The sequence below is a fragment of the Pezoporus wallicus genome, unplaced genomic scaffold (genome assembly GCF_028554395.1).
Source record: "Pezoporus wallicus isolate ANWC-B61680 ecotype Strahan unplaced genomic scaffold, APGP_CSIRO_Pwel_v1 contig_3817, whole genome shotgun sequence".
In the NCBI taxonomy this organism is placed as follows: Eukaryota; Metazoa; Chordata; class Aves; order Psittaciformes; family Psittacidae; genus Pezoporus; species Pezoporus wallicus.
This window is the reverse complement of record NW_026635157.1, coordinates 10,571,746-10,585,260: the sequence shown is the minus strand read 5'-3', so window position 1 is coordinate 10,585,260 and position 13,515 is coordinate 10,571,746. Positions and strand designations below refer to the sequence as shown.

The following is a 13,515-nucleotide window of genomic DNA, read 5'->3' as shown; positions in this document are numbered from 1 at the left end:
AGATCAGGTTTTCTGTTAAGAGGCTGATTGCCCCCAACATCCAAACAAAACACAGTGGCAGCTGTGTTTATGTTTAAACAATATTCTGATTTAATCCATTTAAATACTGTTTCTAGTTCAAGGCTTAGTTGTGCATACCTTGCTCATACTAGTAACTTAGAGATTTTACTGCCAGCTACTGTAATTATAGGATCAATAAAAAATGATAAAAAAATAATAATAAAAAACCCACCAAAAAACCACCCGAACCCCAAAGGGGGAAAAGAAGGTGGTCTACAGGTGAAGACTGGGGCCTAAATTAGTAAGATGCAAGCTCTGAAGGGGAAAAAAGAAGCATTTTATCAACAGATTGTTCACTGTCGCTTCCAGAACTAAGGGGAAATAACTATAATTACAAGGAAAAAACTGGTTTGAAACAGAGAGTGGTAGCATTTCACAAAATGTATCATTACACAGTGGAATTGCTTGCCACAGGATGCTGGGGAAGCTAAAAGCTTATACAGGTTTTTGGCAAGACCAGACATGTTTGCGGAAAAGAAATCCATGAACTAAACACATTAGAAGAACATCTGGCTCAGGAATTGCCTAGCAGCATATGGCTGTAAGCTGGCAAAAGCACTGGGAATATTGGCCCTGCTTTAAACCTCTTATGTGGGTTTCTTTTAAAAGCAGGTAGGATACCAGATAGATAGACTTTTGGTCCAGTCCCATTCAGCTACTTTTATGTTCAAATAGGTAATAATCTAAAATATTTCTTGTTCCTTGCAACCATGAAAGTAGTGTAAAAATGCATATGAATGACAAAAAAATACAAATTACGATTCAGTGTAGAGCAATAGCAAAAAACTATTAAATTATTTTAAAGAATTATTCTTAAAGAAAAGTTACACAGCCTTTTAATTTTATGATTTAATTTCTTGAACTTTCTGAGGATAAAACTTTTTATTACATTTAAAAGAATCACCATTTGAGGAAATCTGGATCACATTTAACATGCCATGGACACAAATAACACAGTCCTAAACCTGGATCTTGTGATACAGTTTGGCCTGCTTCTGCTTTGTAGAATTGAAGCAATTTTCAATTCTAACCGCTGTAGCTGAAACATTTTAAACACAGAATAACGGTGGCAGTGTACTTATCTGCAGAACACAGGCCCCTTTCTAAATTACAAGCCAAGATTTTAGCTCATAGTAGATGTTCAGTGTTATCTCAATTCAGCGAATTATGCATTGGCAAAATAAACATGTATTTAAATTTTAATGGTGCATTTTAGTCAGGTGAAAGTGTTGTGTTTATGCCCTAATCGGAAGTGTAAATATCAAAAATGTCAATGGACAAAGAGAAGGACATCCTCTGCATCACTCCAAATTTCTGAGTGATATTTTGAGTTGATGAATTACAACTGTCAAAGACATTTTGTGATAGCAAAAAGTAAAATAAAAATAAAAAATAAAATGTCAGTGTATTATCAGCTCCTATGCCCTTTGAAAAATTATATTCACATGCATCCCCAGAGCTCATAGTCCAGTTCATACTGCTGATGCCCGCAGACTGTCCCACTGATCATTTGGTTTTGGTGTCATATTTGAGGCTGTATAATATAAGCAGAGTATTCCATATTTTGTTTCAGTCCATTTCATCCCTAAGCATTTGATCACTATTCATACATTCTTCAGTGACATAAAAATGCCCGCAATGTTTAATTCTATCAGGGCTTGCAATATTTTTATTTTGCCACAACTATTCATATTTGCATGCAAAGTCTCATTATTGGAAGCAGCAAATATGGAAGGGGACTACAGAATCCAGTGATTTACTAAGCTAACAATCTTAGCTAATACAAGATTATGTCCAAAGATACCCTGAATTACAAATTAGTGGTTGCACAAACTTCACAGCATGATTCTAACAGTGAATAAGAAGTTCAGTCTCTGTGCAGCCAGTCTATGGTGTGTTACAGCCTGTGGAACCATCATCCTCAAATATGAAGTAAGGAAATCTGTTTCTCATAATGCATAACTGCTAGGGAGAGAAGACAGCCAAGTAGCAACATTTGTCCTTTCTGTCCTGCTATTAGGAATATCTTATGTTTTGCAAAACAGTGAGCAGTTTTGGTTTTGCTTCCCTCAACAGTTACTGGGCTTCTGTAGATGGATTTTGGAGACCTTGACCGTGAGCCCATTCACCCCCCAGCAGAAGCTGGGAGTTCTGCTGCTAGACATTAAAGCTGTCTTTGAGTATTTCTGCTGTCAATAATTAAGAATGTATAACAATTGCATAACAACTCCCAAACTGACATTCACATAATCCTTTTGTCCTTTCCTGTGTATTGGAGTGGCTGTTATCCTTAGCATGACCTGTAGCACACACACACAGGGCTGGGTAACTAGTGGGTGCAAACCAGGTGCCTTCCATAGCTTTCATTTTTCTTGTAGACATCCCTATTTTCAGTTCAAAGGGCTTCACCTGAAATTATACTCAAGTACTTTAGTACTTTCAGTTCTGAGTTTCTACTCTTGAAAGGTACAGAATTATTTGCCTGACTTTCAGTGTGACCCTTGTTATTCCTCCACTCCATCTATGTGTATTTCATGGTGTTCCCAAGCTGAACTCAGAAAACATCCATAAAGGACAGGATCTTTACCCCAAATTCTCCCACTTTACAAGTAACAGTGCAGACCAACTAGAAAGGATTTTAAAAAAAACAATAAAAATACAAATGTTTGGTCTTCTGCTTTCAAGGAATACTTTCTCACTTAGCAAGCCTTTATTTGACCTCCAATAACAAATGTATTCAATATATGTGAACATACTGGTAGCTGTCAGTTAAACCAGCACCTATGATGAGACCATGATTCAACAGTGTGTAAATCAGGTTCTCATGGATTAGTTCTGGAACTCCAAGCTTCACCTAAGTACCTCTGCAATTTGAAGCTCAGGGAATACCTGAGGCAAATGCAATTTTGTGTCCTGAAAGTAGCAGCTGGCAGGAAATACAGAGATGTCAGCCTGATGTTGAGTTCCAAGGCATGATCCTTCAGCTTCAGTGGCTTCAGAAGACAGTCCAAACTTCATGCTTAGCCTTCTTCTAAGAGTGGCAGTTACAAAGTATCAAGACATGCAATGTTAGTTCACATTTTGATGCGCCCCAGATACCTGTTTTTAACCTTGGTACAAGTTCTGGATCCTGCTGACCCACACAGCATGCTCCCAATGACAGAACTAAAAATAAAACGTGGATACAGAACAATGTTCATTGGTTCTCTGGGTACTTACTAAAGCAGCTGCCAAAAGTAAGCAGGACTATACTATATGTAATACGTGTATATATTTAAGAGGTTTTTATTGTGATAAGTATGTGCATTTACTAAGACATAAATTGGAATGACTGAGCTTGTAATGGTGCAAGCAACAATCTTCTACCACAATTTTTCTCATTAGTTTAAGGAGGAAACAGCTGTTGCCAGATGGCAGCATGATGCCAACAGTCAAACAGGAAGATTTACAGCATTTGAGTCATATTAATCCTAGTGCATGAACATTAATAGACACTTTTCTTTTCATCAGAATGACTAATGTAGCTAATCTCTGACACTAGCCTGAACTTCTGACTTGCCTAAGAAAACTATACGCTGTTGTTAGCAGTGTAATTGATGAATTAATGTTTCCTTTAGCATAGAATGTCATGAAGAACTTATAAATCTGATGTAAACCATTAAATGGATAGCAACATGAAGCCCGAAACACTAAAATGGTATTTCTGTCTTAGCTCTAAAGACATCCTGAAAGAAAACACAACACCCTGTCCTGCACTTAAATTCTATCATATACAGGTCATTGTGATTTCTTCTTCATCAAATTGAGCTAGACTTTACACTCTGTTGAGAGAGAGAGTTCAAAGGAAATTGCTAAGGACACAGTGTGCAGGGGCAGCCAGTGTATACCAGGGAGTTCACTGCATGCAAACTGCTGTTGCTTAGAAGCAGCAATGGAGTCCTGAAAGACTGAGAAGACACTTGAAACTGACATTTGTGTTCCACCCTCATTTCACATCAGTCTTATTTCATAGAACCATAGACTAGTTAGGGTTGGAAAGGACCTTAAGATCATCTAGTTCCAACCCCCCTGCCATGGGCAGGGACACCTTATGCTAAATCATATCACCCAAGGCCTCGTCCAACCTGGTCTTGAACACTGCCAGGGATGGAGCATTCACAACCTTCCTGGGCAACCTATTCCAGTGCCTCACCACCCTAACAGGAAAGAATTTCCTTCTTATATCCAAACTAAACTTCCCCTGTTTAAGTTTTAACCCATTACCCCTTGTCCTATCACTGCAGTCTCTAATGAGGAGAACCTCTCCAGCATCCCTGTATATTTCGTAACACTGAAGGTCTTTGCTGATCCCACTTGTAGCAAGTGTATGTACACACGTATGCATTCAGAATTCTTATTTTGAAATTAATCTTAAAAAGTCTACTTACTGCATATGACTGTTGCATTTAAAATTATATATGTTTAATGTACTTTTATTATTATCACCTATATTTTGATGGGGTTTACAGCTACCATTATGATAGCAGTCATTTTTTAAATTATTTCAATTTTGTTTCGATCAGTTTTTATTGATGATCTGGGTATATCACTTACCAGAAAGCTGAGTGTGACTGTGGCTTTCTGGGGAACAAAAGCTAACTACAAATCTGCTGCTGCAGACAGTTCAAAGGGTTATCACACAGCCCAATCCTTAAATTTTATTAGAAATTGATGGCTTAATTGTATTAACTATCCAAAGCAAGTTTTTATCCAAATTAAGTTTCCTTCTTAAGTTTGTCTAGAGGCAGATATTAATCTTTAAAGATTATTGGATATATAAAGCACTCGGTCTCATACATATAATTACAAATCAATACCAGGCCTCTAATTCACAGAGAACATGTGCTTTTCTCTGGCTAAGGAATCTTTTGTCTCATTATATCCAAGTCTAATTGCATTTGCTGTCATAATAGCAAAACGTAGCATTTATCCATGATGTTAATCTGTTGCTAGTGCTGGCCACCAAATGTAGGACCATATGCTTCTCAACTGTGAAGAGCAGAGAGGACCGCAATTGTTTTCACAGAATTAAAACTGACAGGAAAAATACAAGGGAGACCAGTTCTCCTCCCACACCCACCTTTCGCTGTAGTGATCCCATGCCAGAACAGAGTAGGAGCAAAGGTCCTACAGCTCACCTCCATTTAATCATCTGAGACAAACAAAACTTGTTCTAAAGAACATTTCTCTCCTAGTTGTCAGATGTTATCACAACTGCAATTGTCTTTCTGCATGTTCATCTACACATCTGAGCAACACAGACTGCAATGGATGCCACCACCCAGGGGAGTCAATGGCCCTTCTATGAGTGAGAGGCTCAGAGAGTCCTTTCCTTGCAGGGGAGATGATGAGGCTCACATTGTACAAAATAAGGCATATTGCTTTCTCTTTAGACAGTTAATTTCTTATTCAAAGCAATCAGAAACATTAAAGACTACTGAAATTCTATTATCCCTTAGCTGCTATTAAATGTGTATCACATAACAGCATTCAGCATAAAAATGGATCCACCACGTCCAAGACAAAGAAGACATATGATATACTACTGTAGCAGCATTAATTTGGTTTATAATTCTTATTTAGAAGTGGTCTAGCCGTCTTTCCTCTGAATAATACTTGTACTTACAATCTTTGTTCATTTTTCTGTCCAAACAAAAGTAATACAGAAGTATTACTAAAGTATTGAAGTACTACACTCATGATGGCTGAGCATCATCTTTCCTTGCTTATTTGAATAAGCGTAATATTCAAAGGAGGATCCCAATTCTCAACACGTGCCATTCGCTTTCAGGTGAGTGATCATTCCAGCCATTTAACTAGTTCAATGTGACAATTGCAAAGCACAAACCGAACCACTCCTGCACTTTCCTACATCATAAGACTGTCTCTTATTGCAAATTTTAACTGGACAAAATGAGCCCACTTAGCACAACTTTCCATAGTTGCTTGAGGTTTCTTCATGTTAGGGCCATCATAATAAATTGTACACAGGAATTTCATAGGTTTATTTCAAAAAATGTCAATAATTTCTATAAATGCATTAGTAAGTGGTAGTTTTCTGATAATCCAGGTCTGTAAAAACACTCCTACAAATGTTACATGGCAAAATAGATGGCGGAATCAGAGTTCTGATTTTGCAGTTCCTCTGTCAGTTGTACCATTTAGTGAAAATATTGTTTTCTGCTTGATTTAATAGTGAACACATACTTTCTTTTCTTTAACTTCATATTTGAGTCTCTCTCACACACACATTTGCATGTTAATTTCTCTGTCCTTCATAATTCCTGTGCCAAACTCCCCCCATAGTTCTAGGAATCTGATCCTACAGAATGGACTATAGGGGTTAACTTACACCTGTGAAGAGGGGGAGGGACTGTGCTCTCACTTCTGCTAGAGGAATTGACTTCTTTAAATACTATGATGTCATTACTAACAGCATTTTAAAGACTACATGCCTTTTTTTCATCCTATGTCACTTTTAAACAAAAATAAGAGTTCAGGCTTACCCATAGACGACCCCCAAGTCTAAGACTTGAGTTCTCCGTTATACTGCCTTACTATGGGCTTCTTGGATGTTCGGTATCTACTGTAGAAGAAGATCTGGCAGCTCCACAGAGATAACTGACAAGTGTGCAGCCTCTTTAGTTGAAAAAGTAAATGGATTTATCTAAACACTTTCTAAGGTTTGAGCAAAAAACCCACAAGAAAGGATGGAGCAGAAGGGGGGCAGCAGAGTATGACAAGAAAGCTCTGTTTTAGAGGTCAGAAAGAGTAGGGCTAAAATGAGAATTGCCAAAAGTTAAGCTGAGTCCTGGCAGTTGACAGGTCCTAAGACCTAGCAATACAAATTAAAATAAATGTACACTATTCTTTGGCAGTATGGAGTAAAAGAGAAATGAAATTGCGGTGAAGTTGCTGCACAGTGAAAACGGAGTTGAGATAATGTTGGTATAGCCACCCCAAAACTTTCTGACTCAGTCTCCTGTAAGGAGAATGACAGCAAAATCCAGACATCTTCTGAAAATCACATCCAAGATAGAAGCAAAGTTTTCAAAGCTTGGTAAAATCAAGCCAGGCAGAATAGATAATTTCCTGCACCAAATATTGAAACAATTCACCTATGAATTCAATTGCAATTAAAAAACGTGTAACAGCTCAAGGGGTTACCAGAGAATGTCAACATAACAAATATGATTCAGAAAACCAGAAAAACTGGCAACTTTACATCTGTTACTCTGAGATTGATAGTCTTTTTCAGAAGTCTTTTTAAGAACTTCAAAGGAAAGAATATTTTGAGGCATGCAGGTAAATGGAAACCCAAGATAAAATACAAATTGGCTTAACCAAGCTGAATACAGATGTTGGTAATAAAATAACTTCTTGTATAAAAGATGGAGGTTGCAGTAGATCTAACCTAGATGGCCTTCAGTATTACATTTGATACAGTATCACATAAGGAACATAACTATATACATAGTTACACAAACAGGAGGTTGGTAACGGTGTCAGTTTATAAACTGAGGAAAAAGTTTAGCTGAAGAGAAACTGCAATGCATTGCAGCAAAAAAAAACATTGATTAATTGGGGGAAAGAGAGTCTTCCTATAAAATTTCTTAAGGTTCCTTCTCATTGATGATCTTATTAATACTTCCATTCACAACTGTCCCGGTTTCAGCTGCGATAGAGTTCATTTTCTTCCTAGTACCTGCTGAAATTACCTGACCCAGCATAAGCAGTGCTGTGTTTTGGCTTTAGACTGAGAACAGTGCTGACAACACACCGATGTTTTAGTTGTTGCTCAGTAGCACTTACCCTCATCAAGGACTTTTTTTTACCCTCTGCCTGTGAGGAGGGACACAAGAAGCCAGGAGGAAGCAGGGACAGGACACCTGACCCAAACTAGCCAAAGGGGTATTCCATACCACAGCATGTCATGCCCAATATATAAATTGGGGGGAGTTATCCAGAAGGGACTGATCACTGCTCAGGTCATGCTGGGTATCAGTCGGCGGGTGGTGAGCAATTGTATTATGTATCACTTGGGCTTATTGGTTTGTTTTTTTTCCTTTTCTCTTTTAGTTTTATATTCTCTCCCCTTGTTATTTCCCTTATCATTATTATTATTATTAGTAGTAGTAGTATACTTCAGTTATTAAACTGTTCTTATCTCGACCTGTGGGTTTTACATTCTTCCAATTCCCTTCCCCAGTCGCCTGGTGAAGGGACATGGGCACGGAGTGTGAGCCAGGGGCTGCATGGTGCTGAGTAACCGGCTAGGTTTAAACCACTACAATAACTTCAGCAAAGAGAGAAAAAAAAAGTTAGATTTACTGACAGGATGAAATTAAGGATATCAATTTAGAGAAAGTCTAGGATATTATACAGGGAAAATGGATAAATAAAAGGACTGGGGAAATAAAAATGAGACACAAGTGCATGTATTTAATAGACTTAATAACGAAATTTCGTACTATAAGCCAGGGACATAGCAGTTTGAAATGACAGATAGTAACTGGTCACAAGGCAACCACCAGAGACAGTGTAATACAGCAATAAAAAAGGCATATAAAATTCCATGTGTATCTAGATCTATTAGGCTAGATAGCAGTTTTAGTATCATCACAAACATTGATCAGACATTACTTAAAATTATAGTGTCACTTCTGATCATTCATAAACAAGAAAGAAAGACAATCACATGGGAAAGATCAGAATCCATTCAGCATGTACAACTAAGAATCAAAAGTAAAATTGCTGTTTGCAAGTACTCCTAAACATGGATACCTTGGGTGAGAAAATCCATTTCAGTTAATGGACAATGCTGATACCGAAGAAATGTGTAGAATCTTTCCACTGGCAACTGTAGGTTCAAAATTAGAAATCCATTTCTACATATCCAAAAGAGCAAGGTTCCAGCACCGCCTGCAAGGACAAGCTGCCTAGTATTTAAAAAAGCATAGTATGTTTATGAAATGGATTAGAGATGGTAGCTTTCTTATAAGCCACAATATAGCACGCAGTGAACTAGGAAGTCCCTTCCAACCTGGCATTCTCCTGTGCTATGTTTGCATACTAGGGTAGAAGAAGTAACAGACAGTAGCTACACAAGATATTAAGCTTTTAAGAGAAAATGAACTCAGGAACTGCAGAAGTGCAGAACATCACATCAGGTCTACATGTACCATAGTGTTAATTGTTTTAATCTATAATTTTGCAAGTGAAAGAAAATTATGTACAAGTATACCTTTGGCTTTGAGGGAAGAGGAGGAGTTGGTAAGAATCAAAGACCATGTCGACCATATGTATGCTAGTGCAAGAGCATAAGAAGCCATGAAATAACATAACAAATACTGAAATTCCAAGAAAGCACTTAATGCCAGGGACAGCTCTTTTCCACCTGCATAACAATCATTTTCATTTCCTAAAATGAAGAATTACCACAGCCGTGCTTCAGATTGAATTTTTACAATACAATTTACTGTGAGAATCTCCTTCATAACACTGAATGTTCCCTCTCCCCGCGAATGCCTTACATTCATAAGTCTACATCTTTGTCTTCAGTTTGCTTGTGTTGCCTGGTATTGTCTTTGGGAGCTGCTCTATCTGCTGCTGTCTCCTTTGTCTGTTGTTCTTAAAGATCACTGCTCATTTAATCATTTTTTTTTGGTATGCTGCTCTGCTTTCACTTGATGAGCAATCTTTGTTTATGTAGAGATAATTACATAACGTACCTTTATAGGGAAACATCTCATCTTGCTGAGAATGCAATTTTGTACTTTTACAATTATTTTCCTGCCTGATCCATTCCCATTCAGTGAGCCTACTTTTGTCTGACTGAAACTAATCACAAGTTTATAACCAAGCTGAATGGGACTTAAATGGGTACAGAACCATCCTCATAAGGGCTAATTAGTCAAGGTAAATGTAAGACCATGTACTGCTACATGATTTCTTCTAGCAATTGTGAGTCCTGTATTTCAATGTATTTACTTCTCATTTTCAGAAAAGGCATTTTTTAGAATAGCTATATAGTGTCCAAGGTTGTAATATTATTCCTGTAACTTTGAAATCCTGCGTTTTGCAAGGTGTCTGATTCAAAGGTAGGACAGATTCCTATGATGTCCACATTTCTGCTAACTGTGCAAGTCTTACAGTAATTCAAATTAATTATCTGTTTCTCAGGAAGTACTGAATTAAGGGCATAATTATGATTCTCTAAGGGTCTGATTATAGTAATTGTTTGGGCTGCCCAGTGTACTATTTTACTGACATAGTCTAATCTTGTCACAAACTGTACTCTTATGAACTTATTAAGTACAGTTTTTCAAGTTCAAATATATTTTTCTTATGGCATATTAGCATAATATTTATTCACTTAACTGTGGCAGAACCTTAAAATCCAATTCATGGACCAGAACTTACACAGAATACAAAAACGACAGTTGACCCTTAGCATTTCTGCATATGCTGCACTTGGGGGACAAAAAGGGACAATACTGATGATAAGCATTTTTCCCACCATACCAGCCACCTATTTTTAGCTCAGTCGAACAGCTTATTTTTCAGTTTCCTTGCTGTTAATTGTTTTTTAACTACTTTCACTCTCACTTATAATAAAAAATATTATTGCATGGCTAGCCAGAAGCCTACTAAAATGATTTAATCAGAAATAAATATATTTCAAGAATATATCAGGCAATTTCACATTTATGTACTCTCTATTGTTTTCCTTGTTATATTGCTGGTTACTTGCTACTGGAGGCACAAAATAAGCATATAGTAATGCCTAATAGTAGCTGTTCATGCCTGACTGGCGCAGATTGAAACATCCATCACCTATCTGTCATGATTTCGTGACATGGATGGACAACAGTATTTTGTGATTTTGCCAAAATCAAGCTGCACTTTAAGCTTGCAGATTCACTAAACATGACCGAGCGCCCTTCCACGATGTGCTCTACATGCTCTGACTGATGTGTACCAGTTCCAGGGAACACTTCTTGCTAATTTATGTCCTGTCAGATGCTGCCACTATGTACCCTTCCACCAGTACTCAGTGAAGTATCTATTCTCTTATTTAGCTTTGACAAATGGAAACATCCTAAATCATGTTCACTCAGGACTTACTCATTTCTTCGTCTGTTGCATTTACCGAGTCCCTCTGCTGCCACATAGCCAATAGCTCTACTTCTCCAATAAAAATGAATTGCTGGACTTTTTAACATCTTCCCTAATTTTATCAACTTCCTTCACTCAACTGTAAAATAATCAAATTCTGCTTTCAGCCAGGCCACTGACCATGCCTTTGTTAAATTTTCAGATACGCTCATCCAGCCTGAGTTTCCTTTCAGTTCAGTAAACTTGTTAGCCTCTTTGCATCTTGTCTCATGATACCTACAAAACACTTGACAGTGATCGGGCTGCTGATGGTTTAAGAACATCACTGCTTAGCTGCAGTCTGCCATCTGTCTGCATTATTCACCATTTCCTAATTCCTTTTTATAAAACCTTTGAGGAATAGTTCTTTTTCTTTTTTTTTTCTTTCTTACATTTATTAAGCAAATAGAGCCATGAAGCTCTGGTTCAAAATCAGCAGTAAGATGCTGCTAAACAAATAACCACTGTTTGGAGGAGGACAAGAGGAGAGACACAGGCGTGAGGCATTGATGGAGACTGTTCCTTCTTGACTTCCCTCTGTATTTGCTCAGCAAAAAAAAATGGCAGCATAAACCCACAGAAATTTATACAATTAGAGCTGTGATTTTGGTTAGGCTTGTAGAATAGGTTAAACCATTTTAGCAGTTAAAACATCCAATTGGGAAAAAACAGGTTAAAACCTGGTGACATTACATGCTCCTCTCATGTAATGCATGCCAATTCATACTATTTTTTAATAATCATTAAAAGATATCTACAGACTGCAGATATCAAGCTGTAAATCATACCAATAAAAAGTTACAGTACATATGAGTACTCTTTTTCCACTTATTCCTATGGCTACCTTGCAAAAGTTTAGCTGATGAAATCAGTTCCTAGAGCTGGCATACCTTATGTGAAAGTGTTGCATAAAAACATCACTGCTTTCGCAAATTTAATTTCTGGCTCAGGGTATGCTGTTTCTTGATAAATTTTCTGTACATTTTCAGTCAAGTTTTTTGATGAACAATAAGTGAGAAAAACTCTGATTCAACAAAATACATAGTGGAACATCACCAGGACTGCACATTTCTTTGCTTTCTTTCCACTCAAAGCAAACATTTGTATTTATCTGCTAAATTCTAATTAGAACAGATGATACAAGGAGAAAATAGCTTAGTACTGTATCTTGCCAGAAGTCTCATAAAGACTTAAAAATACACTATTTGTCTAGTCCATGCTACTGTAATCCCACGAAGCGCCTTGCCGTCCCGCGGCGCTTGCAGGAGCCCAGCGCAGAACGGCTGAAGCGCCGGGAGCGAGCGCACATAGAATAGCCCGGCCGGGTCACGTACCGGCTGCGGGAGCAGACCCGCTCCCACCCACCGCTCCAGCCCCCCTCGACAGTCGCTCATTCCCGCACCGCAGTCCCACACCTTTCCCTCCCTGCCCCTTCCATGTCACGGTTCTTGAGGTGGGCCCTGCGGCAGCGCCCAGCGGGAGGGGCGCTGGGCGGCGGCCGCCGGGAGGAGCAGGGCGGTGCCCGCGCTCGCCCGCCCTTACCTCAGGTGCAGGTAGTGCACCAGCTTCGTCACTACAGTCACCATCTTCCCAGGTCACCTTCCCCGCCGTTGACCTCCGGGGAGCCGTTGACCACACCAGAAAGGCGATGCGACACGCGTCTCCTCCCTCGGCGGCTCTTTCCGGCTGCTTCACAGTCCTCAGTCCCCTCGGGGCGGCAGAGGCTTCACCTCTCGGCCGCTTACCTGCCCTCCCCGGCCACCGCTGCCACGCAGAAGCCCGCCTGGGCAGAGGGCGGAAACGCTGCCCTCCAGCGGGGCCGCCCGACCTCGGCCCCGCCCTGTGCCCGCCCCATGGGGACAACGCTCAGCTGCCGAGTTGGGCAGCGGGGCAGAGTCACCGCATCACCACGGGGTGTTCCAGCCGCATTTCCGCAAGGGGAAGAGAGTGGGGTTTCCTGCCCGGTGGCCGAGCCCCGCTCCGCCTGAAGCCGTCGGGGCAGCCCCCGCCCGCCCGTTTCTCTCCGCTCCACTCAGCCCCGGCCTGCGGAGGGGCTACCTTGGCCCTCCAGGCAGCGGGACGATGGGGCTGTGCCCTGTGGCCTCCCGGAGGGGCAGGCTCTGACGGCGGTGCCCGAAGGCGCCCACAGGCCACACCGCGTCTCCGGACTAGGCAGAAGCCCGGGAGGCTGTCAGGGTTTGCCCTTGCTTCTGAGGTGGAAGCCCGGCTCCCCTAAGAGCTGGACACGGACGCCAGGCT

General features: G+C 39.9%; 1 protein-coding gene across 1 annotated transcript in view; it reads right to left on the bottom strand.

The window, feature by feature from the left end:
- Positions 1-12,895, bottom strand: part of ARHGAP18 (Rho GTPase activating protein 18) — a 94,416-nt gene extending 81,521 nt beyond the window's left edge. Inside the window, exon 1 of the mRNA XM_057408853.1 lies at positions 12,799-12,895. Within this exon, the coding sequence (XP_057264836.1) occupies positions 12,799-12,842 (44 nt within the window). The 5' untranslated portion in view covers positions 12,843-12,895. The remainder of the gene's footprint in view (positions 1-12,798) is intronic.
- Positions 12,896-13,515: the final 620 nt, after the last annotated feature.